This window comes from Pezoporus flaviventris, unplaced genomic scaffold, assembly GCF_033815535.1.
Source record: "Pezoporus flaviventris isolate CSIRO_AGI_PZ_B2104156 unplaced genomic scaffold, CSIRO_AGI_Pfla_v1 ptg000054l, whole genome shotgun sequence".
NCBI lineage: Eukaryota > Metazoa > Chordata > Aves > Psittaciformes > Psittacidae > Pezoporus > Pezoporus flaviventris.
This window is the reverse complement of record NW_026892602.1, coordinates 449,371-473,138: the sequence shown is the minus strand read 5'-3', so window position 1 is coordinate 473,138 and position 23,768 is coordinate 449,371. Positions and strand designations below refer to the sequence as shown.

At 49.0% G+C, this 23,768-nt stretch overlaps 2 protein-coding genes across 2 annotated transcripts; both read left to right on the top strand.

Moving 5' to 3' along the window:
* The first annotated feature begins 1,195 nt into the window (after window positions 1-1,195).
* Window positions 1,196-10,600, top strand: PNP (purine nucleoside phosphorylase). The gene is made up of 6 exons (XM_061468844.1): window positions 1,196-1,616; window positions 4,480-4,649; window positions 4,933-5,036; window positions 6,245-6,420; window positions 9,572-9,762; window positions 10,189-10,600. Exons 1-6 carry the CDS (start codon window positions 1,594-1,596, stop codon window positions 10,404-10,406), a joined length of 882 nt encoding a protein of 293 aa, XP_061324828.1. The 5' UTR covers window positions 1,196-1,593; the 3' UTR covers window positions 10,407-10,600.
* Window positions 10,601-17,484: 6,884 nt separating this feature from the next.
* Window positions 17,485-23,477, top strand: CALB2 (calbindin 2). The gene is made up of 11 exons (XM_061468842.1): window positions 17,485-17,615; window positions 19,848-19,924; window positions 20,117-20,206; window positions 20,337-20,417; window positions 21,225-21,281; window positions 21,386-21,463; window positions 21,604-21,659; window positions 22,134-22,173; window positions 22,301-22,354; window positions 22,561-22,632; window positions 23,072-23,477. The coding sequence occupies exons 1-11, from the start codon at window positions 17,525-17,527 to the stop codon at window positions 23,186-23,188; spliced, it is 813 nt and encodes a 270-aa protein (XP_061324826.1). The 5' UTR covers window positions 17,485-17,524; the 3' UTR covers window positions 23,189-23,477.
* Window positions 23,478-23,768: the final 291 nt, after the last annotated feature.

Here is a 23,768-nt window from a genome sequence, read left to right as displayed (position 1 = left end):
CAAAATGCACCGTGCCAGAGTGGCAGTGTACCGCTGGTTCCTGCAGTTTCAGCACTGCTACCTGCTGATCTTTGTGGAAAAGGCATTGTAAGTTTTCCAAGAGAAAGTAAATAAGAAGCAGAAATGCAAACATGAGGGGGAAAAGGAGAAGCTCAACAACTTGATGGGAAAGTGCACTTAAGGTTTCTATTTAAATCCGATTTCTACTTCTTTGGTGCCAGTTGTATCTTTCAGCAAATACCTGTGGTGCGCAGAATTTGGTGTTTAAATCCTGCTGGTTACCACCAGTGCTGGCATTGAGAGGTTCCTCAATGTGTGGATTTTTGTTTTCCAATATGAAGTATATCTCTCAAAATACCCAGGTTTTTCTTGCTGCATTTATTGCCTTGTTTGTATTTTAAGTTCTCTGAGAGAGTTTTCTGGGGCAGCCAAGGGGATGTTTGATGTGGTCTTAAAGACTAACAAGCAAACATGAATGAAAGTAATAAGAAATACTGAGATGTGAAACTGGTGCTGCCTGATTTTGTAATTCTTTTTTTTTAATGTCTGGCTGATTTGCCCTAAGAATTGTCAAGTTCTAATTGAGGTTTTCTTGCTGCTTGGGATGTCTATAAATTCTAGCCACATGTGTCCCTTCTGCATCTAGTAAACTGTGAGTGCAATATGTAGCTGTAGCCTTTTACCTGGGGCATGTAAAGTCTGTTTACTCATCACTGATTTTCTTGAAATTATTTTGGCATTGATTGTCTTGGAAACATCTGTGGCTGTGTAAAATGTGCTTCACATCAGCTGTCAGGATCGGCTGCTGTTGCACAGACAGACCCATATGACAAGGGTGTTTCAAGTTTTGTTTCCATAAGAAATAATGTGAGGACTAGAGAGGCAGATAGTGGGGCCCCTGATATTTTTTTTCCTGTCTTCCATAATGCAGTCAGCTGAACAAAGATTTAGCATATCTCATTACAATATTTTCTTTTGTGATGGGTAAGGCAAATAAATGTGAGGGAGGGGGAACCAAATGGGGGAAGCTAATAGGACATTACCTGTTGTTACCATGTGAGAATGGGAAGATGTGAGCTATGGAAGTGTCTCAGTGCAGTAGTAGCAGGTACAGGTTATCAGGCAGAGCTCTCACCATGCTCCCAGAGGTTTGACTTGCAAAGGAGCAGGTGACTCCTGTTGCAGCCTGGTTCCTAGTTGATGCAAGCATATTCTAATCTATGCAGACCCACTGTCAGCTGCTCTTCTCTGGGTGGCTGCTGGAAAGTTGTGTGTGTGCACATGTGAACTTTCCAGTCTTAATCTACATTATAAAACATGTGCGTGTGTGTAGGCTTTCTGCAGAGCTCTGGAACATATGTGTCATGAGCAGTGAAACCAGAAAAGCAGATGTCCTGAACATGCCCCTCCTACCCGGGGATTAGAGACGATCAGGGTAAAGCAGAGAGAAGCTGGGACACACCTCCCTGCCTCACCACCAGAGACAGCAGCAGTTCGTGCAGGTTCAATGGGCTTCTGCTCTTTGGTCAAATAAACCCCTGCAGCTCTAGCCAGCAACTATCCCCTTCTTTTGGTTAACCAGGAAGGAGGAGGATGGCCTATGCTGAGGAAGACAGGTAAGGTGCTGTGAAACGGGATGCAGAGACATCCAAGCTGGAAGGGGCTGATGAAATTACATCACTTTTTCTTGCCTTGTTTTCCTCTTCTTCCTATTGGGCACTCAATAAATGTCAGACAAGGCTGCTCAGAAGTAAACATCTTATTGCTGAGGAGGAGCCTGGCTGTCTGCCTGTGTCAGGTGCTGGTATTATGCAATACAGCGCAGAGCAGGTGACCCTGGGAGAAGGTTACGGCCCAGAAGAGGTAGATGTGGTGGTGTGGAGAGACATACACTGCACATATGTATGGTGGTGTGCCCCTCTGAAACATAATGCTTGCTTTCTTTGTTTGGATATGTCTGCTTTTTACATGGATTTGCTTTCAGCCATCCTGGAAGCATAATGAGGGTGGGGTTTTATATGCCATAAAAGATCTGTCATTGGTGACAGTCGTGTGTTTTGCAGCAGATGTGTTTCTGCAGTGGATGACAGCAATCACAATAAAGGGGATTGTGTTTTCAGCTCATCCTGTGATTTAATCCAAACTGAGCACTGTTATTAGGTGTGCATTATTGGAAACAGGGGAGCTATAGGGAGCTTTGTGCTACATGTATTAATTCAGTCTGCCAAAAAGCTTGCATAAACTTCAGATTCTTGCAGTTCCAGGCTAAACATTGCATTTGATGTCTCACAGGTCAAACTTTTCCTCTGTTCCTCTAGAGCAGCAGGTATCTTTTCACATTCAGGAATTCTCTGTGCCTGCCAGTTCCTTTGATGCTGTGCATCTGGTAGATTTCTGAAAACTAAACAGTGCAAGCAGGACACTGAAGATGAATTTTGACATCACTGTGCTCTCAGCACTGTTGTACCCAAAGTTTTTGGGATGGAGAGGGCTCTGCAAGGCCCCTGCCTGCCTGCTGAAGCTCCTTTCAGGCAGGGAGGGTGACACAGAGCTGCAGATCTACTGCTTTGGTTAAGAAATATTTTAACATCATCTGTTTAGAAGGGAAAGATATTTCCCTGAAACCTAGCACAGCTCAGTCAATCCCAATGTCTTCAGCAGGCATTGAATGGGATTCATCCCACACTTCTAAAATTTATGGGGATACAGGAATAATATCTCTAATGTTATTTTGCAAAGGTGTATGCACCTTAAAAAATACTGATCAAGAGGAAGAGCAGATCCTGGTGACCTCATTCAGTTCTCATGCCTGCTGCAGGTACATCAAAAGCTCAGATGTTACATTTAAATTCTCTTGGTTCCCTCTAATTTCTAAGTAAGGCTGAAAGTTACTCAGCAGTGAAATTGGTGGGAATCATTCATTCATGTATGTAAAGCTCTTTTAGAGCTTTTATCTGGGAGGAAGGGATAATATAGTCAGTTAAGTGCAGGCTGTACTAATATCACTTCCATAGCTTTTGCTTATTTCAGGAGCTGCTCATACACTTGGCAAACTCAACAGCATGTTATGCTAAATAAACTTCCTCATTTCCAGCCTTTTCTTTTGACAAGTATTTCAGCTAAGTGTGACTCTTCATTTTGTGATGCCTATGGAAGTTATTTCTTCTCACTGGATTGCAGGTTTATGACATACTCAGGTATTTTTGATATTGTAGTTTGTAACAGGGAGCATAAGTTTGATGTATCAGGCATTGGAAAGGCCTAACAGCAGGAGACAGACAGCTAGGAGATGAAAAAACACTTAGCTAGAAGATGCCCGTGCAATAACTACCTGCCTTGTCAGTATAAAGAAATTAAAAAAGTAGAATTGAGGTCCTTTTTTTGAATAGCTGTTATATCAGTCAGAGGAACCAGCAGCACATTGACAGTCAGATCCTCTCCATCAGTGGTCTGAGACCTCCTGGGGTGTGGAGCAGCACTTTGACAGCTTTTCTGTAGGTGCTGTAGACAGCAGAATCGCAACACAACCAAGGTTTGCACCTCTGGAAACAAACTTGATTCCAAAAATAAGAAACATTCATGAAGTGACAGTTTGTCAGCATCTCCAGTCAATTTTACATTACCTTCAGCCTTGAAGTATCCAATTCTCTCACCCCTTAATAAACAGATCAGGTTTTTGTACAGAGAAAATTCTGCCCCTACCTGTGTTGCTTCACTCTGACCATATAGAGTCATGAGTTCTACTCATCAGTGGTAATGATTGAGTCACTAACAAGAAACGCTGTCGCTGCCCTTGCTTTTGAGGAGAGTTTGCAATCAAGCTTGGTGTTGCCTTTTGGAAAGTACCTATGTTTTTCTGTTGGAAACAGGATTATGGGATTATTCTGCTATTGACTGTGTTTCAAAACTGACTAATGCATCTGATGCATACTGGACTGACAGGCCTAAAAATTGAAGTTGTCTCCCTTGGCTGTGCAATGCCAACTTCTATCCTGCTTTCTAGCAGTGTGCCTCAGTGCTGGAAAAGACAATTTTTTTGCCAATGTGTTTGAGCAGTCCCCCTCTTAAATCAGACAGGAGCAGGAGCACAAATTTCTGGTTTTCACTTGTGTTAACGAAAGCTGATCTCATTGATCCTCTTGACCCACTACCCATCCTGTGGGAGAGGATGAATAAAATCTATTCAGCCTTCTGTACTGAAACCACAAGGGTTTGAGAAGGTGAATATTTGACATGTGGTACCAGTCCGGAAAGAAAGCACTATAGAATGAAATTAGTAAAGAGGATTCAAATGCTTGCCTGTGTCCAGGAGTAAAATATGAGATTAAAAGTGAAACCTCTTCAGTGATAGCAATGAAGCCCCTATTATTTTAATCTCAGTGAAACTTCTTTTTCCTTGCATCTTTCTAGGACTCTTACCCTTTGAAGCTTGTTCTTTGGATGGGTTGATAGACTCATTGACCTGTTCTCCTTCTGCAGAAACAGCTATGAGATGTGTAAGGAAACAGCAGATTGGTTGCATGCCCGCACTGCCCACTGCCCAAAGACTGCCATCATCTGTGGATCTGGACTGGGAGGCCTGGCTGATGTGTTGGATAACAAGACAGTCTTTCTGTATGAGGACATCCCTCACTTCCCACAGAGCACAGGTTAGTACATTCCAGGGTATCAGAATCCCATGCATCAGCAGCCTGCAACAGCCCTACAGAAAGATTAGTCAACATGCACCACTTGGCATTGGTCTGCAAACCAGCCTCTGGTGAAATGTGTGTTCACAGTAAAAAAGTAAATTAGAATACGTATTCCTGTGCTATGCTATTTAGTTGACATTCAGCTCTTAGCCCTGCTGTAATGCATAATCATCAACTGACAAATGCTTCTAAAGTCAAAGACCTTGCGACCCGTAACTGAAATGGCAATATTAATTTCCAGTTGCAGGGCATCTTGGCAGATTGGTGTTTGGGGAGCTGAATGGACAGCCCTGTGTCTGTATGCAGGGACGTTTCCACTGTTATGAAGGATACTCTGTCAGCATGGTGAGTTCTCCTTGAAATCACCCACACAGGGGGAGGTGTGCTGTAAAAGATGCAAAAGGGACTGCTTGCTTTGATATCTAGCTGCAGGAGGTTACCTCTTGCAGTGAACTTACATTGCTCTTGTAATTGTGCTTAGATTTGAGATTTCTCCCCCCCCCAAAAAAGAAGTAAAACTGGGAGCTCAAACCAAGAGGTAGGCAGCTTCTGCTAGGTGAAGGTGATGTGCAGCCATGCAGAGTGGCTAGCCCTGCTGTACTTTAGGGGAAAATGGCATATCAGACAAGGCAGATTAATATACACAATAATCTTGTTTTACTGGCTGATAGTTCTGTTTGTTGTTTTATTTTGGTAGCTTTGAGATTTTACTTGTGGCTGAAGTCAGTTTGCATTCAGATCTAAACTGTAATACTTGGCACTGCTCAGCTTCTTGGCAGGGTGGAGAAACTATTTTAAATGCACTTGACACAAATCTAGGTTTACCAAGACACGTTTGTCTATTAAAATTAACTAATTTCTTGAAGAAGGGATGTCCATAGTTAGGAAATATTTCTGCTCACAGCTCCATTAGCATTTCAGAGGTAGCAGATACCCCTGATTTCTTCTTGATTCCTTGAAATCAAGCTTCTCTTTTTTTTTTCCAGTTCCCAATTGTTTCTTAATTTTGGATATGCATTTTATTCACTCATGTGAATAAAATGAAATTAATAAAAACTATATGGTGCTATAAAATGGCATCAGTGCTGTAAAAAGCTGGTTAATCAATTACCTTCAAAGTATTGAGCTGTAGTGTTGAGTTTAACTACTTATGCACAAGTCCATGTGCATAAGTAGTTACTTCAGTCACCACAGTGGATTGATTTCTGCAAGACCTTGGCAGCAAGGAAAAACTATCTGCATATTAGGGTTTTAGTTTGGTTTGGTTTTTTGTGTGATGTTTATTTGACCACAATGAAACTCTAGGAAATATGGGCTTGAATTTTAATGGTTTTCATTTAAAAAACAGGTTTTAGTATGTTTAAAAACACTAAAATTCTTTCTATTAAAATTAGAGGAATATTTAAAATTGCAGAAAGTTTTGTCTTCTTGTAGCCTTATGTAGAGCCTTCTCTGCATTATGAATGCTATCCACAACTTGTGATAATGCTGATGTAGCAGTAGCTGTCTAGTAATTGTGATACTCATGGTATATATGCCTCTGGCTCGTGCAGGTTACTTTTCCCATCAGGGTCTTGTTTCTCCTCGGGGTGGAGATCTTGATTGTCACAAATGCTGCTGGGGGACTGAATCCCAACTTCCAAGTGGGGGATATCATGTTCATTAGAGATCACATCAGCATGTTTGGCTTGGGAGGGCAGAATCCACTGCGTGGGCCAAATGATGAGAGGTAAGAAGGCATCAGCTCTACTACCAACTAATCCTTTCTTCCTCTGGCTGCAGGCTAGGACTGCCAGCTGTGTCTGCTGGCAAGTGTTTACTGAGAGGTAGAGTGTGGCTCCGGGTACACACAAGGGAAAAGTTAAAGCAGAAGCAGTAGGTTTGTGTGCTGTATCACCTCCCCTGTCTTCCACAAGCACCCTTCCTTGCTGTTGCTTACTCTTGCAAGCCTCTAACGAATTTATAAGCAAGCCTCCAGAAGGTTTTGTTTTACAAAAGAAGGCTTGTGATCCCTCTCCTGACATGGCCAGCCATACCATCTGCTGTAGAGACCTGCTTCTTTCTCTTCTTGTCAGTCCCCCTGTGTGCCAATTCCTCATAATTGAGCAGTCTGAACTGCAGTTTCCAGCCTGCATTTATCAACAGCCATTTCTGGTGTGATGGAACTGATACAAGAAAGGCCAGGCAGTAAGCTGACCTCAGAGCAAAGATAAAAATTCTAGACATCCTGATAACCACCTTCGTAGCCAGGTCATTAAACTGGTGTGCCTTTGTTAACATATATTCACTGAAGGCATCGGTCTGAGAGGCGGTTGTCTTGTCAGCTTCGTAAGGGACCTCTAGATCTGAGATTGACCTGCTGCTGGTTCAGCTGGGAAATCAGGTTTCCTATAGTAGCTGTGTAGTAGGATCTTTACCCTGTGGATGGGGCACAGAGGCTCTTTTGGCACATCCTCACCCCTGGACTGGTGTTGCCACCAGAAAAGTTGCTTAGAGCAGAAGGTTGGACTAGATGACCTTGAGGTCTTTGCCAGAATTAATCTGTAATCCTAAAATCTCTTTCAAAGGCACCTTTCAGACTGGCAGGGTGGAAGGCAACCAGTACCCTCAAGGTCATAGCAGTGCTGGGGGACAGATGGACCAGTGTTTACAAAAAAAAGCCCGTTGGCACTTTAATGGGGCTAAAAAGAGCATCAGGACGCATCCACTGGAGACTCAGGCTGAGGAAAGGAGAGCACATCAAATGTCAGGGTTGTCAAAATGTAAGCAGTAAAGAGCCAAGGCTGTCAAGAGCCTTATGGAAGGAAAGAAAGAGGCTGGACTGTGAAAAGTTGGTAAGAATAGCAAGAATTATTTCCTAACAAGCTGGCAGGAGAGAAGCCAGATGGAAGCCAGGTTTGTGAAGTCAGAGGATGGGTGAAGGAGGTGGTAGTTTATGAAAAAAGAGTGAGCTTAAATAACAATATGGTTAAATCTGTTATTGGGTTACTGCCTTCATTTGTAAAAAGAACATATTTACAGGACAGGCATCTGGAACTTCCTGGTTTCTCTCCAAAAACTTCTGTCCAAGAACAAGGTGATCTGCGTAGCTTCCTTTTACAATCAGTTTTCTGGATGTAATGCCAGAGCTGGTTCCTATTTCTGAAGAAATAGGAAAGGTGCTAGCAGCTGCCTCAGAGATAAACACTGTTCTGTGATTCAGATGTCAAGAGAACAGTACCCATCTGAAGAGGATTACCTTTACATCTTCATAGGTATTGGTGTGGTTTGAAGGAAAGAATGATAAAAAGCACAGAGGCCACATGGAGGAGTTTTTAAAGCTGTCTGGACTTGCATAATTGATGTGGAACAGAAGGAGAAATACCAATCAGTTGCACCTGGACAGCATTCAAAGGAAGCGTAGCTGTGGTGTTGCCTCTCCAAAGCAGCTTCCTGGTGAAGACTGCAGTGCTCTGGAAGGTGACTTTCGTCCTGCTGACCAAAATAGGCAAAAGGTCTTTGTGAATCAGCTTTCAAAGTATTGCAGAGCTTTAGCAGAGCAAACTTCTCCTAAAATCCAGTCCAGCTCAGCTACAAGGAAGGGTTTAAGCCCAACAGAGTAAAATCAGACACAGTATGAAGTGGAAAGGGAATGTACCACAAGAATCTGAGGACTGACTTCAATGAGTTGGAGATTGGCTTCTGCATTGCTGGCCTTCCTTCAGGAAAGAGAAGCTATTTTCATGGTTATAAGTAGTCACTGCCTCAGACCAAATGGGAAAGTTTTATTTTGTTTATGTAATACTTAATTCATATAAATATAAAATAAGCCACCTTACTGCTCTAAACATTCAGCTGGAAAAATATGGAAACAGCAGGAGATTTAATAGCCCAGATGAGTGACTGGTCCACTCCTATGGAACTGGGTTGGTGAACATGGCTGGGAGCTTATTTTCTAGATTTCCTCAGGAGCAGCATGTCAGTCTTCTACTCTGGGGCTGGCACGTGCAATGTAAGACCTACAGGATGGATGCATACTCTGGATGGGCATCTCAAATGGGCAATTTAATTGTACTTTCATCCTAAAGAAGCTTCCAAGCTTGTGCTTGGTGTGATTTTGTTATGCCAGTAATCAAATGCAGAAGTGGATGCTCTTTCCTGGGATGTATTTTCTGGCTATGAAACTTGGTTCATCTTCCTAAGAGAATCTTTCCTTGAAGTCCCTTCAAACTGGTCTAATGTAAACAGTAAAGTGGAAAGATCTAAATCTCATCTGATTTATCCAGTGCATCCAATTCTTTGTTTCAAGCATACGGCTGTCAGTGTGGGGACAGGACAGCCCTTGCTGCTATGGTACAGACCATCCCTGCTGTGAGCCTGGTTATGTAGCTGCCTGCTGCCATGAGCCCTAATTGTGGTAACTGATACTCCATCAGGCCCTGCTCAAACCCTCTCACTGGGCTGTTTTTTGTACCTTGGTGCTACAGTGACCCTATCTGCAAGCTCTTGTGCAGGAGAAGCAAAGAGCAGCATCTGTCTGATGAGCAAGGTTTAAAAGCCACCATGGGCAGTTACTGGGGAGACAGAACTAGCTGTCAGTGCTCCCTGGAGATGGAAGTCTCTTGGAAGACTATTCCAGCAGGGTTGGTGCAGTAGGAAAGCAGTGCCAGACCTTCCAACAGTCATAACCTCTGCACATTGAGTGTTTTGAGTTATTAGATCTAGGAGGAATGCCATGATGGCAGAATTACCTGATGGTGAGGCTGGAATGAGAGATTGCATCCATGGCAGGTCTGTCCTTTACATTTCCCACTTCTCTAAAGGATGAGCATCCAGGATCTCTGATGGAGGGAAGGTAGCAGTAGCAATATCTCATGGCTACGCCCTTTCCTGATTTGCAGGTTTGGAGTGAGGTTTCCCTGCATGTCAGATGCTTACGAACAAGACCTGCTTGGCCTGGCAGTAGAGAGTGCTCAGGAGCTGGGCTTTGTGAGCTTCACCCGAGAAGGAGTGTACTGCCAGCTGGCTGGTCCCTCCTATGAAACCATTGCTGAGTGCCGTGTGCTGCAGGCCTTGGGAGCAGATGCTGTAGGTAAGATGCCTGGGCTGGGAAGTTTGGTTGGGCACATGGATTGAACAATTCTGCTCAACACTGAGTTTCTTCAGTCTTTGACTTTCTAAGTCTCCTGGGCCCAGAGAATGAGCTCCGTGTTTCTGCTTAGTTTTGCAGTGTCTTAGTGCAGCTTCTCGGGTGGATCTGCAGAAAGCCCCTATGCTTATGGCTGCCCAGGTCAGGGATCTGAGAATGATGTTTTATTTCCCATGCTCAGATGGCTTAACTTCAGCAGGACTGAGTGGGCCCCATCTGAAATAGTCATATTCTTTTTTTTTTTTTTAATCCTGATACTGAAGATTTTCACTGTCTCCCTTCCCTACAAAGCAACCCTCTGCAGCCTTGGAGAGATCTTGGTTTTGTGGAAATCCTGCCTCATTCTGCTCCTTTTCTCTCCTACCATAGGCATGAGCACAATCCCAGAAGTAATTGTAGCCAGGCACTGCGGCCTCCGTGTTCTTGGGATCTCCCTCATCACAAACAAGGTGGTGATGAGCTACAACAGTCAAGAGAAAGCCAACCATGAGGAAGTGCTGCGCATCTCGGTGGTCCGGGCTGAAGCCTTGAAGAAACTGGTCACGCACCTCCTTGGCAAACTGGGGGAAAGCACAAACCCTTTGTGACCTCCACCCTTTTGTTGCTTGTATCCTAATGTGTGAACACTAACAAATGGTGTTGGTGAGATTGTTGTCTGATGTTGAATAGACCTGCTGATTTTTGTACCTGTGCTTTAGCTGTTCAGGTGCAGAGGCTTGCTTTGCATTTTGCCAGACTGATCCCCTTGTTAGTAGCCAGTGACCAAAATGGCTTTCTGGGACAGAAAGAGTTGGACCTCTGTCAGATTCCCAAGTCCACATCAGCAATGAGTCCCTTGGTGCTGTGAGCTCCATCTCCCCCATCATTTTGCTGCAGAGCTGTTTGTGTTTCTTGCCCATGGTACCGCCTCTCTCAGCGCAGCATCTTCCTTGCCTGAGTGTTCGCTCCCCCTATGTCATGGGCTGGATTGAGAGCTGGTCACAAGGCTTGGTGCTGCTGCGTATGTTTCAGTAGGGCCTGATCTGAAGCCAGTGGAAGACCACAGAAAGACTGAGTTTTGGGTGAGGACCTGGATACAAGCCATGCTGTAAAGCAGGTGAAGGATGCCGCATAGGGATTCTTCTATCAGTGACTGCAGCAACAGGACAAGGGTTAATATATTTACACTTAAACGGGGGAAGTTCAAGTTAGATATAAGGAAAAAAAGTTCTTTACTGTGAGGGTGGTGGGGCCCTGGCACGGGTTGCCCAGAGAAGTGGTGAATACCCCATCTTTGGCAGTGTTCAAGTCCAGGCTGGTGACATGGTCAAGTGTGAGGCATCCCTGCCCATGGCAGGGGATTGGAACTAGGTGATCTCAAGGTCCTTTCCAGACCAAACCATTCTATGATTCTATAATCACAGATGATTTTTCCAGCTTGGGAAAACACTGCATCCCCACGTGCGGGTTGGTGTTTCCTTTCCCTCCCAGAAGGCCTCCCCTAAAAGCCCTCTTTTTACCCTCTTTTTGGCTCTTCATCACTGGTTGACAGAGCCTGCTGCCAGCATCCCCTCACACCTCTCTGCTCTATTTTGGGCCTTGTTGCCCCTTTTTAAAGGGGGTGAAAGCAGCATGACTTATCCATGCACCATATAAAATTAGCCAAGCTGGAAAGAGGATCCAGGTCCAGCTTGGCCTGGTTTTGTTCCTTCTGTTTCTGAATGACTTGGAGACCAGCCGCTTGGACCGCTTGCACTGGGTACCAGTTACATTTTGGTGTCTCAAAGAAGAGATCAGTTTGATCCAGTGTTTCACCCCAGCTTTGCCCTGCTGCAGTACCTGAAGCACCAGATTTGTGTTGGAACACCAATTGTTTATGGGGTTTAGTGATGTGAGATTACAGTGGGGATTATTTTGGAACAGGTATGATACCTTTCTGACTATCCCACTCCCCTTACGTGGAGAAGTTGAGCCTAGCAGAGAGTAAAAGAAAAGCAGGAGAGGCCACCATGATCTTTTTTACCAGTGTGGTGGTGGTCTATCAAGGAAAGGTGAATAGCACCAGGACGGTGTGTTATACATTGTTGCCCAAAGGTCAAGCTGAGCTGTGGATGCAGCTGGATGTAAAACAGCAACTATAATTATTAGGTAACCTTTTCCCCTTCATTTATCTTGGAGCTCTCTGTAAAGCCCATCACTGTCATAGTTAAATGTTTTCAGCTGACACAGTGGTCTGAACTGAAGACACCTAACTGGTCATGGGGAGCTCCAGTCTGCCTTCCTAAATTTAGCTGATCAGTTGTTTACCACCGATACTTTGCTCTCCATCGCAGCCTTCAGACTTCTGTGACATTTCTTTAGGACATTGTGGCCTGGTGAGTTTTTATTCCAGATGGGTATTTGCTTGAAGCCCTTATGCTGCAATTAGTAGCGTGAGCTGTTGTATTAACAATGCAGATGTTGCCTCCAGGAGGAATAGAGTTGTGCTATGCATGTTTTTTCTTAAATGGTAGCACCTCAGGTACAGGAGAAACCTTGGATTGGCCACTCTATTCCCTTCTCTCCTGGGCAGGGCTACCTGTGCTCAGACCCAACAAGAATCTGCCCAGACTAGTCTTGAGGACTTGTGAAGGGGAAGTGTTCCTTGCCTGTGCTCTACTCACTAGCCAAGTAGCTTGATCAGCAGCTCCTAGCACTTGGAGGAACCCTCTGACACAGCAACTCTTCCTATTTGGTGGGTTTGACTGTCAAGGCAGTCTCAGGGCCCAGACCTTTGGTGGTAGTATGTGAAGGGAAAGAAAGTCCACCTCCTTTTTCCATGAAGCTTTTCAGATCTATCAGCTCTGAAGTGCTCCTCAATAGTGGCTGTGAAAGCAGTGAAATATGAAAAATGGCAGATGTGCAGAGCAAGAAGGAACCACTTCTACCTGCTCCCTTTTCAGACTTGTTCCCAGTATGGACTTGTTACAGAATAGAGAGAGAGCAAGTAATTTCCTGTTCCTAGAAAATGGTGCTTCATATTCATTTAATACTTGGTAGATACAGAGTCTCTGAAGGCTGAGTGGAAAGCAGCTGTGCAGCTAGAGAGCAGGCAGAGTAGCTGAGGCTGGGATTTGAGCAGCCTCCATTCATTACCCAGTCAGGCTGGACTGCAACGTGAAGGGAAGCATCCAAAACATCTGCTTTTGCACTGATGAGGAGCTCAGCACCTGCTTTTGGTCTGCTGGATCTGCTCCAGCTGTGCCAGAGGCAGTGTGGAACCCATACCATACAACTTAAATACAGCTGAAAACTTGACCTGAACATTGCCCTGTGATGAAATCTTTGGCAAATTGTGTCTGGTTTAAAACCTATTTTGTAAATAGCATTTCAACTCTTAAACACTTAAGGGCTCTTCTTTCTGCTGTGCAAGAGCAACTTGTACAGTTCAAACTCTGCATGAACATCTTGATTTTATCCCTATAAATGAAACGGAAGATGCCCTGGGCACTTTGGAAGGCGTCTTGCCATGGTTTAGGGGGAGAGAGGGGTCATCTGGCTTTGGAGATACTCCTAATCCAACTGTTAGTTGTTTTTTACTGCTAATGCGTTTCAAATGCTGACATACAGTGATGCCAGGGAGAAGGAGAAACTGGGAGGAAATAAAACCTGCTGTGCTCCTGAAACTGTTTTTGTTTGCTATGCCAATACCTTGGAAGGAAGGATTTCCTTGGCTATACACCTGTATCCACACACCACCCTCACCCGCCCCCCTCCCCCCCCCGCCCCGTGCTGAAAGGCAGCCCTGAGGGACTAGGGCTCAAAGTTCAGCATCAGCAGGACCAGCATTTCCCTAGTGCTTTGCACAGGTATTTCTTACTGATCCCACTAAGCCAAGGAACTCTTGGAAAAAAAAAAACCTGGAGGACCAAAGGATTACAACTAATTCTTTAGCAGCTGAAAGGTGCGATGGGCTGTGGCAGTGCCAGTGCAGCTGGTCATCTGTGCTGGAGGCAGGACACAGTTTCTTTGGTGCTGTGCCTTTTATTTTCTGACAGCATCCGTGGCTGAAATTAGTAGATTTTGAGACAACCTCAGTTTTTTTTTCATTCCTGTATTCTGTGACATTTATCTACTGCTGAAATTCAAGTTGTTGTGGTCATAGGAGTAAGTTGGAAGATTCAAACAAAGCTAAAAAAAAGTGGAAAGTGCAGAAAGAATCCCAAATTACATGACTGATCCTGGTACTGTGGGTACCAATAAGCTCAGGTGCTGCCTGCTTAGTGAATGCCAACACTGTAGGCACTCCCTTGATGCCGTACCCATGGCAGGGGGATCCGTGAAAGCCTTGTTGAGTGTGATCAGAGCTGGCACAGCTCCACCTTCTCTCTCTCTCTCGCAGCCATGGTTCTATGAGCCACCCCTTTCCTTTTCCTTGCTCATCAACCCACAGAAAATTTCTCAGGTCATGGGGTCCTGCTGCTTCCAGTCCCTGGAGAAGATGGAGATGTTCTAGTGATGCCCTTGTCTGTGATTCACATAAAAGGATGATGGCAAGAGGAAAAACATCTGATCCAACCCTTGGCTGGACGATATCATAAAATCACCAAATAAATGAGGTTGGAGAAGACCTTTAAGATCACCAAGTCGAACCATTCCCCAGCACTGCCAAGGCCACCACTAAGCCATGTCACAAAGGGCCTCATCTGCATGGTTTGTAAGCACTTCCAGGGAAGGTGACTCCACCACTGCCCTGTGCAGCCTGTTGCGATGCCTGAACACCCTTACGGGAGAAATTGTTCCTTGTCTCCAGTCTAAACCTCCCCTGGTGCAACTTGAGGCTGTTTCCTTTTGTCCTACCCCTTGTTACGTCAGAGAAGAGACTGACCCCCACCTCATTACAGCCTCCTTTCAGGCAGTTGTACAGAGCTGTAAGGTCCCCCCTAAGCCTTCTCCAGACTAAATCCCCCCAGGTCCCTCATCCATGTGTTTTTAAGCAAAAATCTGCCGTTATCTGAGAAACAACCCTGCAATCTCCCTAGAAGGTGTGACCATGAGATCCATCCCATTTCCTTTGCACTCATTTCTACATAAAGGCAAAAGAGAAAGCTTTTAAAAATGGTGTTATATTTCTCACCTCAGCAACTGAACATATGCTAAGCTTCAAGTAACCAAAATTTCCTTAGAGGTTTCTCTTTACTGAAAACCTGCAGTTGAATCAAGGAGTTTTTCCTATGGTGGTGAGATGTTTTGGGTTTGGGGTTATTTTTTGTTCTTTTCAAAAGCTTAAGATTTTCACTGCTGGTATTTCATATGCTGGAAAGAATTAAGCTCCTCCCTGCCATGCTGAATAGGCAGGGCAAGGGGGAGCAATGCAGGGCACAGCAGTGAGATGGTCTCGGTTTGTTCCCGAATTAAAGCCTGACACTGAAAGCAGTGAAATAGTCTATTCTTTCCAATATCTGATGGCACTTGCAGCTAGGAGCTGGTTTAAGAGCCAGGACACAGGTGAAGGCCAGATGAAACCATCCAGCCTGTTCTTTAGCAGAGGGAACATCCCCTCCTGCCCCTGGCTATGCCTGGACACCCATGCAGGGAGATGGCAGGCTTCTAGGTGCCAAATTGAAGCAACTTCGGGTCTTCATCAGCAGAATTGGGTGTCCTGGAGCAGCGTGATTGTGATGGGCTGTTGATCCAGACAGACCCCTGCTGTGGGTTGGGGCTCTGCTCCCTGCAGACTGGGTGATGGACCAGTAATGGGGACCCCTCTGCCCCTTCTCTCCCCTGCCCAAGCACAACTGGGGAGATGTCCTTAAACCCTGCAGTAGCAGTGAGTGTCTACCCTCAGCTCCAGGAAAACTTTGCTCTGGAGGGAGTGGGACAGCAAAGAAATGGGTTCTGCTGGGGAAAATCATGCTCCAATAATAAGAAAAAGAAGATCTGGGGGCTCATCTCCATGCCAGACTTCAGTAAATGTCAGCTGAATGTCTAGTACACCCTTTGAGCGTCCCTGTGTGTGCTTGAAGGCTGTGCTGTGCAGGAAGAAGGAGCCATCCCATTGCTCTTTGTCCCAGCATAGCTCTCCTCCCATACCCAGAATCAGGCATCCTGCCCTGCTGCAGCTTCCTATGGTGTTAGACTGAGGCTTGGGGCCACCTCCGTGGCAGTAAGCCCTTCCACTCTCCAAGCCTGCTCCCTCTGACACTAAGGGGGCACCGAGCACCCCTTTTTCTCCCAGCCAAGAGGCACCAGCGCTGGTACTACAGCAGCTGCCTGCTGCCAATTACATACCTGCATCCAATTACACCCCTGAAGCACATTGCCAGAGCCTTCACACTGGATCTGGATTTATCAGTTCCACACACGCTCATCCCGCCCCGCCCCCCCCCCCCAGTCATGGCAATGCTTGCCTTGGGCAGGCTGCACTGGAGCCGGTGACAAACCTCAAATGTGGCTGTTTGCTTGGGCCTGGAAATTTCCCTGCCATCTGGGAAAACTTGGGAAAAGAAATTCCCCCAATGAACTGGGAGCCAGGGTGAGAAATGTCCCTTTTTTGGGCTGAGCATTGCTCCCATCCCTCCAAGGAGACACCCTCCAATAGAAATGGCAAAACCTTGATCTGAGTGCTCCTTGGGTTTTCCTCCAAACGATGGGGGAATGTCCTGGGGGTGGTGTCCTAGTTCTGTGTCCTTGCCCCAGCCATGGGTTGGGGTTGACAGCCCTGCTGTGGCCATCGCATGGCCCCTTGGTGGCACTGCCTCTGACCGGCTCATCCTGCTGGGACCAGCAGATCATGTTCTATGAAGCTGCAGTCAGAAGTCCAGGGGGACAGTGACAAGGCACACAGATGCAGTGGCGCAGGGCACAGATGTGGTGGCAGGGGTAGGGCTGGATGATGGGCGTGAGGACTGGGTGATACGGGCAGGGCTGGTGGTTTAGGAAGGGATGCAGGGACTTGGGAAAGAGATGGAGTGACAGGCACCAGCAGGAGGCAGCAGGGTAGGGTGACAAGGCAGGGCTAGGTGTCAATAGAGGGGTAGGTGACATCGAGCAGAGCAGGTGACATAGGACAGGGGTAGGTGAGAAGGCAGGGCAGGGAGCCGGCTGCTAACACTGTGAACTGTGCTGTCCCGGTGTCCCGATACCCGCCCCCGTGGTGGTGCCGGTGTTCCGGTCCCGTCTACCCCGCGAGGTTCTGTTGTCCCACTGTCCCGGTGTTTGTCGTCCCTCTGCGCCGCGGTGCTGATGTTCGGTGTCTGGGTGTCCCGGCGCCCCAGTGTCCTGTCAAGTCCCCCCTCACCGTCCCGGTGTCCTCGTCTCGGTCCCCCTTCCCTCCCCTCTGTCCTGGTTTCCGGGTATTCCTGTGTCCCGCTGTCCCGGTAAGTCCCGGTACGTCGCGGTCCCCCTCCCCACTGTCTCTCTGTTCCGCCGTACCGGCCCCCCCGCGCTGTCCCGCTGTCTCTGTCTAGGTCCTGTTGTCCCCCTCCCCTCGCCGCTGTCTTGGTGTGTCCCGGTGTGTTCCCGGTCCTCTCTCCCCTCCTCTTCTGTCCCGGTGTCCCTCTGTCCCGGAGCGCCCCGGTGTGTCCCTTCCCATCCCGCTGTCCCGCTCCCCCCCAACCCTGTCCCCCTGCCCTTCCGCTGTCCCGGCTCAGCGCGCCCCCTGGCGGTGGTGGGCGGCGGCGGCGGTTATAAAAGGCGGAGGCGGGCAGGGGCGGCTGCGGCGGCAGCGGCGCGGCGGCAGCGGGAGATGGCCGGCCCGCAGCAGGCCCTGCACCTCCACCTGGCCGAGCTCACCGCGTCCCAGTTCCTCGACGTCTGGCGACACTTCGACGCAGACGGTCAGTCCCGGGGCGCGGGGGAACCGCCGTTACCCGCCCCGGCCCGGAGAGCACCGGGCTGAGCATCCCCCTTAGCGCGGGCGCGGGCCGACACGATGTGTAGTCCCAGGTTACCCCGTCGGGGGTAGTTCAGAGGGGCAGAGCCCGCGGAGCCTCCGGGAGCAGCCACGTCGAGGGGAGCTCCGGGATCGGGGAGGCTATCGGCATCCCCCGGGACCGCCCCGTCGGGGAGGGATGCAGAGCTCCGGCACCGGGCCCTGCGAGAGGCCCCCGCCCGTGGGCCCCTGAGCCCGGGGGTGCCACAGGTCCGTCGCACATCCCCCAAGAGCCGGGGTTCGCTCGGGGTTGGTGTCACCTCTGCGTGCTGGTCGGGGGGTTCTGCCCTTCCAGGGGTGCCCCCCCCCGCTTCCGCGGAGCCCTGTCCTTGGCACCTGGGGTGCCTGGAGGTGGGGGTGGGGGTAGGGAATAACAGCGCGGCTACCATCGTGGTCCTGGCCCCCTCCCCTGTCCTGAAGGATGGGAGTGACAGAGGGTCTGGGTGAGGAGCGGCCACCCCATGGCTGGAGAGCACCGTCCCCCTCATCCAGCTCCACAAAACCTCTTCCCGGGGAGGCTGTGGCAGCGGCCATATCCCCAGGGGGGATGTCACCTCCCCAGGGAGTCGCAGCTGGGCATGCCACCTCCCGGTTCCCATTGCTGCCAGCCCCCAAAAGAGGGGGAGGGGGGCAGAAATACCAAAAGCAGCATCGTTTTGGTGGGAAATTAGTTTATTCCAGTGCTCTGGTGCCATGAAGGAGACTTATCCCGCTGGGACGAACAGCCCAGGGGAAAGCTCCTTCCCCATGTCCTTATCCCTGGGGAGGGTTTGGGTACCAAAATCCTCCTGGGAACTGCATCACGCAGCACCCCTGGCTGTGCTGCTGGAGCCAAAGCTCATCCTGTGTTCAATGCCCTTCCGGCCGCCCTGTCGGGTCCCTCCTGCAGCCTCGGGGACCTGGGCATGGCTGTCCCTGACACCGCTGGAGCTGGCACTGCAGCAGGTTAGGGCTTAAGGATGGTGGGACGGTGGCAGCCAGTGGGAATCGGCAGCTCCTGGAGTATGTGTCCGGCTGCCTTCCTGCAGCGTGTCCCTCAGAGGTGCTCTGTCATCTCCAAAACAGAGGCAGGCATGGACCCAGCTTGGCATGTGTCCCACGGCAAGGCGGGTGCCCAGGTGAGGAGGGTCTCGGGAGCCACAGGAGATGGTGGTCTTGGTGAGGGTGATGCTCTGCAACACCGGGTGGGAGCTCCAGCAGCCCAAGCTGCTTTCCTCTGCCAATGGGAAGGGGATGATAGAGGGACCCGGTGTTCATTCCCCTGCTGAAGGGGCTCTCACTCAAACACTTCCCTGTACTTAAGCTCCGATAGGGCTTTCACTTCCTTCCTGTAAGGCTCCAGAAGTGTCCCCTTGGGTGCCTTTGCTGGCAGGGAGTCTCCACAGTGCAGCTGCATGGACCAGACATAGCTCTCCAGAGAGGATTTTCCATGCACCCTGCCACTCCACAGACATGGGTCAGACCTGTCCAAGCTGCTGCTTGGAGGAAATCCAGCTGCCTGCCGTGGCTTTTCTTGATGTTATCCTTCTTCCCAGCACTGAACTGAAAGGAGCTTGTGACTCTCCCACACCTGCAGAAGCAAAGCAGAAAGCCGAGCCCCACTGCAGTTCACACCAGCACCCAGCATTGCCCGAGCCCCTCATCCTCTCCTGGGAGGGATGTTGCTTATTTGTCAGGATGCAGTCATCAAGAGGAAGGTGTCCTGGGACTTCCCGAGGCGCTTCCAGATGGGATGTGGATGGGTTGGTCCTAGACACTGCATTGCAGAGGGAAGAAGGGTGCTGGGGAGCCTGAGGGTGTTGACGCTCAAGGTGAATGAAGAGATTTAGTTAAACCACATGGTTAAAGCAGCAGATGCAGAAAACACACCGAACACTGGGATGGAGATGGGAACAGGGACAAAGTCCCCTGTGCCCTTCAACTGGGTGTGGGGAACATGTCAAGAGCTGTGTCCCCTCGAATGGGGCTCTCTGCAAATTCAGCCACCACCATGTTTCTACCACACTAGGCACTAGCTTCTTTGCTGCCTCAATCACCGTGAAGCCATGTCCCCTTGCAGAGGGGAAGAAGCGCTGCATCCTCCTGAAACATCCTTCTGACACCAGAGGAATATTACTGTATTCTTTTCCTTCCCCAGGAAATGGCTACATTGAAGGCAAAGAACTGGAAAACTTCTTCCAGGAGCTGGAAAGCGCAAGGAAGGGGGCGGGAGTGGTAAGGGCCTCTCCTGGTTTTGCTTTCTCCCTCCCCTGTTCCCTCTTTCCTGAAGGTTCAGGCTCCCATCAGTCCCATCTACTCTGGGAACGGCACCTAGGAGAGGGATCGGGGCCCCTCCAGGAGGAAATAGGGGCAAACACCAGCATAGGGAGGGGGATAAATGCTCCCATCTCTGCTCCTTGCTGTCAGGACTCAAAGAACGACAACTTGAGTGACAAGATGAAGGAGTTCATGCACAAGTACGACAGAAATGCTGACGGCAAAATTGAGATGGCAGAGGTGAGGGGAGCTGGTCTCATGACCCATGGGGTGCTTGTGTCCCCTCCCCCCCCGATGCTTGTACCCCCCAGATGCTTTTATCCCCCCCCAGTGCTCGTATCTCCTGTGATGATGCTCGTGTTCACTGCAGCTGGCCCAGATCCTGCCCACGGAGGAAAATTTCCTGCTGTGTTTCCGCCAACATGTGGGCTCCAGCTTGGAGTTCATGGAGGTGAGCAGGGCAGGCTGTGCCAGGGTTCACTGTGGGATCCACTTCCCTGATGCAACTGGGAGGAGGTATTGCCCAAACCTCTCCCAGTCTACCCCAGAATCTTGGCTTTAAGTCAGCACTGGGAGGTGGTGCTGGTTTGGGGAGCGTGGTGAGTTTTCCCTGTCCTCATCGTCCCGTCAGCACTCCTCAGGGCACCTGGGACCTCATCCCAGTCTTCAGGAGGGGTGACCTGCAAGGATTTGGAGCTGTTTCTTTAAACTTCCAATCTGGGGTGGTTGGTCCTTAGCACCCAAGGGATGTGCTGAAGCAGACAACACTGCTCTGGGCCACCCCAAAACCTCACTCTGCCCTTACATGGGGTAATCCCATCTGCAGGGTGGGAGAGAAGTTGCCCATGGTGACTGAAATGTGGCTGGGGTTTGGAGTGGGATGAGCAGCATCCCAGGAGGCGAGAGCTTGTGCTTGGAAAATGAAACCAGGGTGGAGGTGATGGCTAAAAGAGGAGCACCCAATGGCATGGAGGGAGTTAAGTGGGTGCTATTGTTTAATTGGGGGCTGCAATTAAATATTAAAGACTGGTCTTCCATGCTGGGGTGAGGATAATAGCACTTGAACTCTTGGCATGGCTGTGGACAAAAGTATCCAGCTCCGATGTGGCACTGGTGAGACCACCACCAGCCAAGAGCTGACTCCAGCTCTGCCCGGGTGGTGAGAGAAGCTCCAAGTGGGGCTTAGCGGGGTTCGCATGTGTTGGTGGGGAACATGGGACACAAGCCCACAACAGCATTGGAGATGGTTCCTTCACAGGCTTGGCGCAGGTACGACACAGACCGCAGCGGCTACATCGAAGCCAATGAGCTCAAGGTGGGCTATGGGCAGGAGGTGGGCTGAGCTGGGTCCCTTGTGGTGGGATATCACTGCTGGGACCACTGGGGATGGGGACAGCCAGCACAGCCCTCTCCCTTCAGAGCTTCCTGTCAGACCTGCTGAAGAAGGCAAATTGCCCCTGTGACGAGCCCAAGCTGCAGGAGTACACACAGACCATTGTAAGTGGGACCTCATCCCAGGGGACCACAGCTCTCCTGACACAGGGTGGGTGCCCCCCAGGGGTCTTGGCACCACACAATGTGTGGGGTGAAGGGGAGGAGGAGGCAATGGTGACCAGGTGCTGCTTGTGTCCCGGCAGCTGCGGATGTTTGACATGAATGGCGACGGGAAGCTGGGCCTCTCGGAGATGTCACGGTAAGGTCATGGGTGACAAAAAGGAAGTGGTGGTGAAGAAAAGACACCCTGAAACACTCACAGTGGGAGCTCCAGCTTCCGAGGAGAACAGTTTTCCTCTTTAATTTGCTCATGTTTTGGAGTGAAGAGTCATGGAACACTAGAACAGTTTGGGTTGGAATGGACCTTCAAAGCTCATCTAGTCCAACCTCCTGCAGGAAGCAGGGACACATTCAACAACTAGACCAAGCTGCCCAGAGCTACGTCCAGCCTGGCCTGGGATGTCTCCAGGGATGAGGCATCCACCACCTCTCTGGGCAACCTGGGCCAGTGTTTTATCACCTGCAATGCACAAAATTTCTTCCTCACATCCAGCATGAATCTCCCTCTTTTAATTTAAAACCATCATCCCTCAACCTATCCAAAACACATTTGGGTTTTAAAAGTCTTTTCCTGGCTGCTTCCTGCTTATCCCTGAACCCTCTTGTCTTTCAGACTTCTGCCTGTGCAAGAAAACTTCCTTCTGAAGTTTCAGGTAAAATAAAATTAATAAAAATATAATATTAATGACATTAATTATAGTAATAATAATAAATTAAATCCTGTTCCCTGCTTGCACCTCATCCCTCCCTCATGCCCTGGTGTCCCATGCTGCTTCCCAGGGGGTGAAGCTGTCCTCGGAGGAGTTCAATGCCATCTTTGCCTTCTATGACAAGGTAGGGGGCTGGATCCCAGGAAACTGCCCCAAATAAATACAACTTGGGGAAAAAAAAACATGTGTTTTCAGTTGGGTCAATTCCCTGCTTCGATGTGGGGTGTGAGTGCTGGTTAATGGTCTGGGGGTGAACCCTGCACCCATGCCCAGGGTGGTGGGGCTTGCTCGTGTCCTTCTCCCTCCTGATGTCCCTCCCTCCTTATCCAGGATGGAAGTGGCTTCATTGATGAGAACGAGCTGGATGCACTTTTGAAAGACCTGTATGAGAAGAATAAGAAAGTAAGTGGAGGACAGAGCCCAGGTGGCCCCCCCTCCCCCCACCCATGCTCCCCAGTACATCTTCTTCCAGCAGCATTTGGAGAGGTTTAGACTGGAGATTAGGAACAATTTCTTCCCCAAAGGGTGTTCAAGCATTGGAACAGGCTGCCCAGGGCAGTGGTGGAGTCACCATCCCTGGAAGCGGTCACAAACTGTGTAGACGAGGTCCTCAGCGGCATGGTTTAGTGGTGGCCTTGGCAGTGCTGGGGAACAGTTGGACTTGAAGATCTTAAAGGTCTTTTCCAACCTGGCTGATTTTATGGTTTTATTATCTCCCACCTGCTGTATCCACACTGCCCAGTGACCAGGAGAGATGCTTGGTGATCACAAGCTGGGGGTGCTCCCCAGGGAGAAACAGGGTCCCCAGCTCCCACCACCTCCCTCCTCTCCTCCTCTGCAGGAGATGAGCATCCAGCATCTCACCAACTACAGGAAGAGCATCATGAACCTGTCTGACGCCGGAAAGCTCTACCGCAAGGAACTGGAGATTGTGCTTTGCAGCGAGCCCCCTGTGTAGGACCATGTAGAAACATCCCACCCCATCCCACCCTACCCCACATGCCTCCTCCTCCCCACAACCAAGCACAACAGGGGAACACCCATCACTGCAGTGCTCCCTCAGCAGCTCTTGAGGTTGTTGTAGGTCACTAAAGCCCTAATTCTGGGGGGAAACTTAATTTCATCCCATTATCCTAGTTGGCATCATGATCTATATTATTTTGGGGGATTGTTTTCATTGTTTTGGTCTTTTGTTGGTTTTCTCTGGTTGACCAAAGAGAGTTTACAAATAAAGTTAAGTACTGGTACAGCAAAGCCTTCTCCTGCTGCAGCAATGGGGCTGGGGGGAACAGGAGAGGTGGGTCCTGTACCCTGACCCCCTACCTGGATGATGGGTGGGAGAGTCCACAAGGCTTGTGGCCCCTCCCAGTATGGCCCAGTGTCGTGGTTTAAACCCAGTCAGGTAACTTGTTCGCTCACTCCCCCCCTTCTTTCCCTCCCCCTACTCCCGGAGGGATGGAGAGGAGAATCAAAAAGAATGCAACTCCCACAGGTTGAGATAAAAACAGTTTAGTAACTAAGGTATAACACACATCACT

Excerpts from the sequence above, each read along its gene's own strand:
- PNP (XM_061468844.1), top strand. The coding sequence starts at position 1,594 with ATGGCCTATGCTGAGGAAGACAG. Across the intron at positions 4,650-4,932 it reads TCACTTCCCACAGAGCACAG|TTGCAGGGCATCTTGGCAGA; the intron begins GTTAGTACATTC and ends ATTAATTTCCAG. Across the intron at positions 6,421-9,571 it reads CGTGGGCCAAATGATGAGAG|GTTTGGAGTGAGGTTTCCCT; the intron begins GTAAGAAGGCAT and ends CCTGATTTGCAG.
- CALB2 (XM_061468842.1), top strand. The coding sequence starts at position 17,525 with ATGGCCGGCCCGCAGCAGGCCCTGCACCTCCACCTGGCCGAGCTCACC. Across the intron at positions 17,616-19,847 it reads GCGACACTTCGACGCAGACG|GAAATGGCTACATTGAAGGC; the intron begins GTCAGTCCCGGG and ends TTCCTTCCCCAG. Across the intron at positions 21,464-21,603 it reads AGGAGTACACACAGACCATT|CTGCGGATGTTTGACATGAA; the intron begins GTAAGTGGGACC and ends GTGTCCCGGCAG.